The 1,934-nt window shown below is 51.9% G+C and overlaps 1 protein-coding gene across 1 annotated transcript; it reads right to left on the bottom strand.

The window, feature by feature from the left end:
* Positions 1-248: 248 nt before the first annotated feature.
* Positions 249-1,934, bottom strand: LOC136478328 (F-box protein PP2-B11-like). The gene is made up of 3 exons (XM_066476734.1): positions 1,471-1,934; positions 1,273-1,391; positions 249-862 (listed from the first exon to the last, which is right to left on the bottom strand). Exons 1-3 carry the CDS (start codon positions 1,762-1,764, stop codon positions 418-420), a joined length of 858 nt encoding a protein of 285 aa, XP_066332831.1. The 5' UTR covers positions 1,765-1,934; the 3' UTR covers positions 249-417.

The raw sequence follows: 1,934 nt of genomic DNA, 5'->3' as shown, positions 1-1,934 counted from the left end.
AAGAGAGGTTGAGGGTGTGTCAAAAGGCCGTTTGCCCACTTCTGGCCCCTCACTGAGTCACTGATCCACTACAACCAGGAGCGGCGCCTGTAACCAGATGCTAGTTACTGTGCTGCAGACTCATGGTTGCTAACAAGTTACTGTAACGGTACCAAATTGTTCAAAGAAAATGTGTAAAAACACCACTGACAGACTGCTAATTACTGTGAATATCTCGAAGACCATGACCCATACATATTTGTTTGGCGGCGAGAGAAAGCGTAGACGAACATAATAGCAATAGCAACACCTCCAGTTCCGCTGCAGTTCTTTAACCTAGGCGATCTGTGATCGGCTAGCTCCACACTGCTGTGAATAATAAATACTTACAATGTTGATTTCTCAATCCATTATTTACTCGCACAATCAAGGTTCTCATCAAACCACTTGCTCCTTGGGTCTAATCTCAATGCCCAGGACAACAAGGCCCCTCTTCGCGACCGATGTCTCCATAAGGCTTATGGAAACCTCACCATCGTCGCCTTCACCGTTGCGGAACTCACCTACCTCCACCTCCATCCAACCATCACCTCTCTCTCGAGGAAAGAGTGCGTCTTGTTGAGGAATGTCGCCACGCATCGACGGCCAAGTATCCACGCGATCGTGGCCATCGTTGAGACAAACGCGGCGCGTCGATCTGCTGCTGTTTCCTTCGAGGCTGACAGACGTCTCCAGGCATGGGGAATGAAGCCCGCGGCGCTCTTCAGTTACTCTGAACACGATGTAAGCACTATATGTTGTGTGTTGGGAGAGCATCTTGCTGTGGATGTTGCCACGTATTTCCAGCCACCAGACATACAGGAGTTCAGCAGCTTCCGAGAACCTGTCACAAATTAGCAACAACATCATTGTTGGCTAAAGCAATGGATGCAAACAAGTGATTCCATGGCATGGCATGGCATTAGCCGAGCTTCTTCAACTATTTAAATTTGTATCAATCAATGCAATTATCCCCAAAAAATTTGGCTAGAACAAAAGCATGGACAGTGCAATTCAGTAACACAACTTTAACTGCCCTATATTGTGACTTGTTAGTGAATAGAAGTATTTGCTTTTGTAGCGCAAAGAAAAGCATACCTAGTTCATTCATCAATGCCATAGCATTCATCAACATAATACTCCGTAGAAGAAGCACTAGCGAACTAAACGCCTACTGACAGTGCGTTTCAGAATTTCAGAAATATGGAAAGCGACATACATGTGATTTGTGAGAGAGATATATAGCATGCAAACCTGTAGAGGTTGATGGGGATCCAGCGCCAGTACTGCGGCGTATCGCCCCAAGCAATGCCCAGCTTCCTGGCGGACAGCATGTAGCACCTGGCGCCGGTCGCCCTGTCCAGCCACATGCTCTGCAACGCACCACAATAACCGATCAAACAAGTCCATCGATCGAGCACAGTTAAGACGTAGTAGAGGAGTTGCAGTTACCATGAGGCCGTCGGCGAGGAGGACGGGGCTGCCGGGGTCCGAGAGTCGCATGAAGAGCTGCTTCTTGGTGGGCAGCGGATCGGCGGGTAGCTCCAGCTCCCCGTCGGCGACCGGGGGCAGGTCCCGCGGCAGGAAGCTGGACCAGACGACGTCGGCGTCGGCCGCGGCGCGGAAGGCCGGCGATACCGCGGCGGCGCGGCAGGCTTCCCGCGGCCCGGTCCGGGCGAGCGTCGCCGACAGGAGGTCATCCGGCAGGCGCGCGATCTCGCAGTAGGCGGGCGCCGTCGACTCCATTGGTTTCGGTTCCCCCGACGCGATGTGGGGAACTGGGGATCAACACAGGACAGGGCTACAGCTACAGCTAATGGAATGGAAGAATATAGTTGGGCCGGCCGGACGCAGACAAACGCTAGCTTCGGGCATGGCGAAGGAATTCGATTATAGTACAATACAGCAGCAGCCAA

The sequence above is a fragment of the Miscanthus floridulus genome, chromosome 8 (genome assembly GCF_019320115.1).
Source record: "Miscanthus floridulus cultivar M001 chromosome 8, ASM1932011v1, whole genome shotgun sequence".
NCBI lineage: Eukaryota > Viridiplantae > Streptophyta > Magnoliopsida > Poales > Poaceae > Miscanthus > Miscanthus floridulus.
Note: the sequence above shows the minus strand (reverse complement) of the source record. Positions and strands in the feature narration are given on the sequence as shown.

Excerpts from the sequence above, each read along its gene's own strand:
- LOC136478328 (XM_066476734.1), bottom strand. The coding sequence starts at position 1,764 with ATGGAGTCGACGGCGCCCGCCTACTGCGAGATCGCGCGCCTGCCGGAT. Across the intron at positions 1,392-1,470 it reads TCCTCGCCGACGGCCTCATG|AGCATGTGGCTGGACAGGGC; the intron begins GTAACTGCAACT and ends GGTGCGTTGCAG. Across the intron at positions 863-1,272 it reads ATCCCCATCAACCTCTACAG|GTTCTCGGAAGCTGCTGAAC; the intron begins GTTTGCATGCTA and ends AATTTGTGACAG.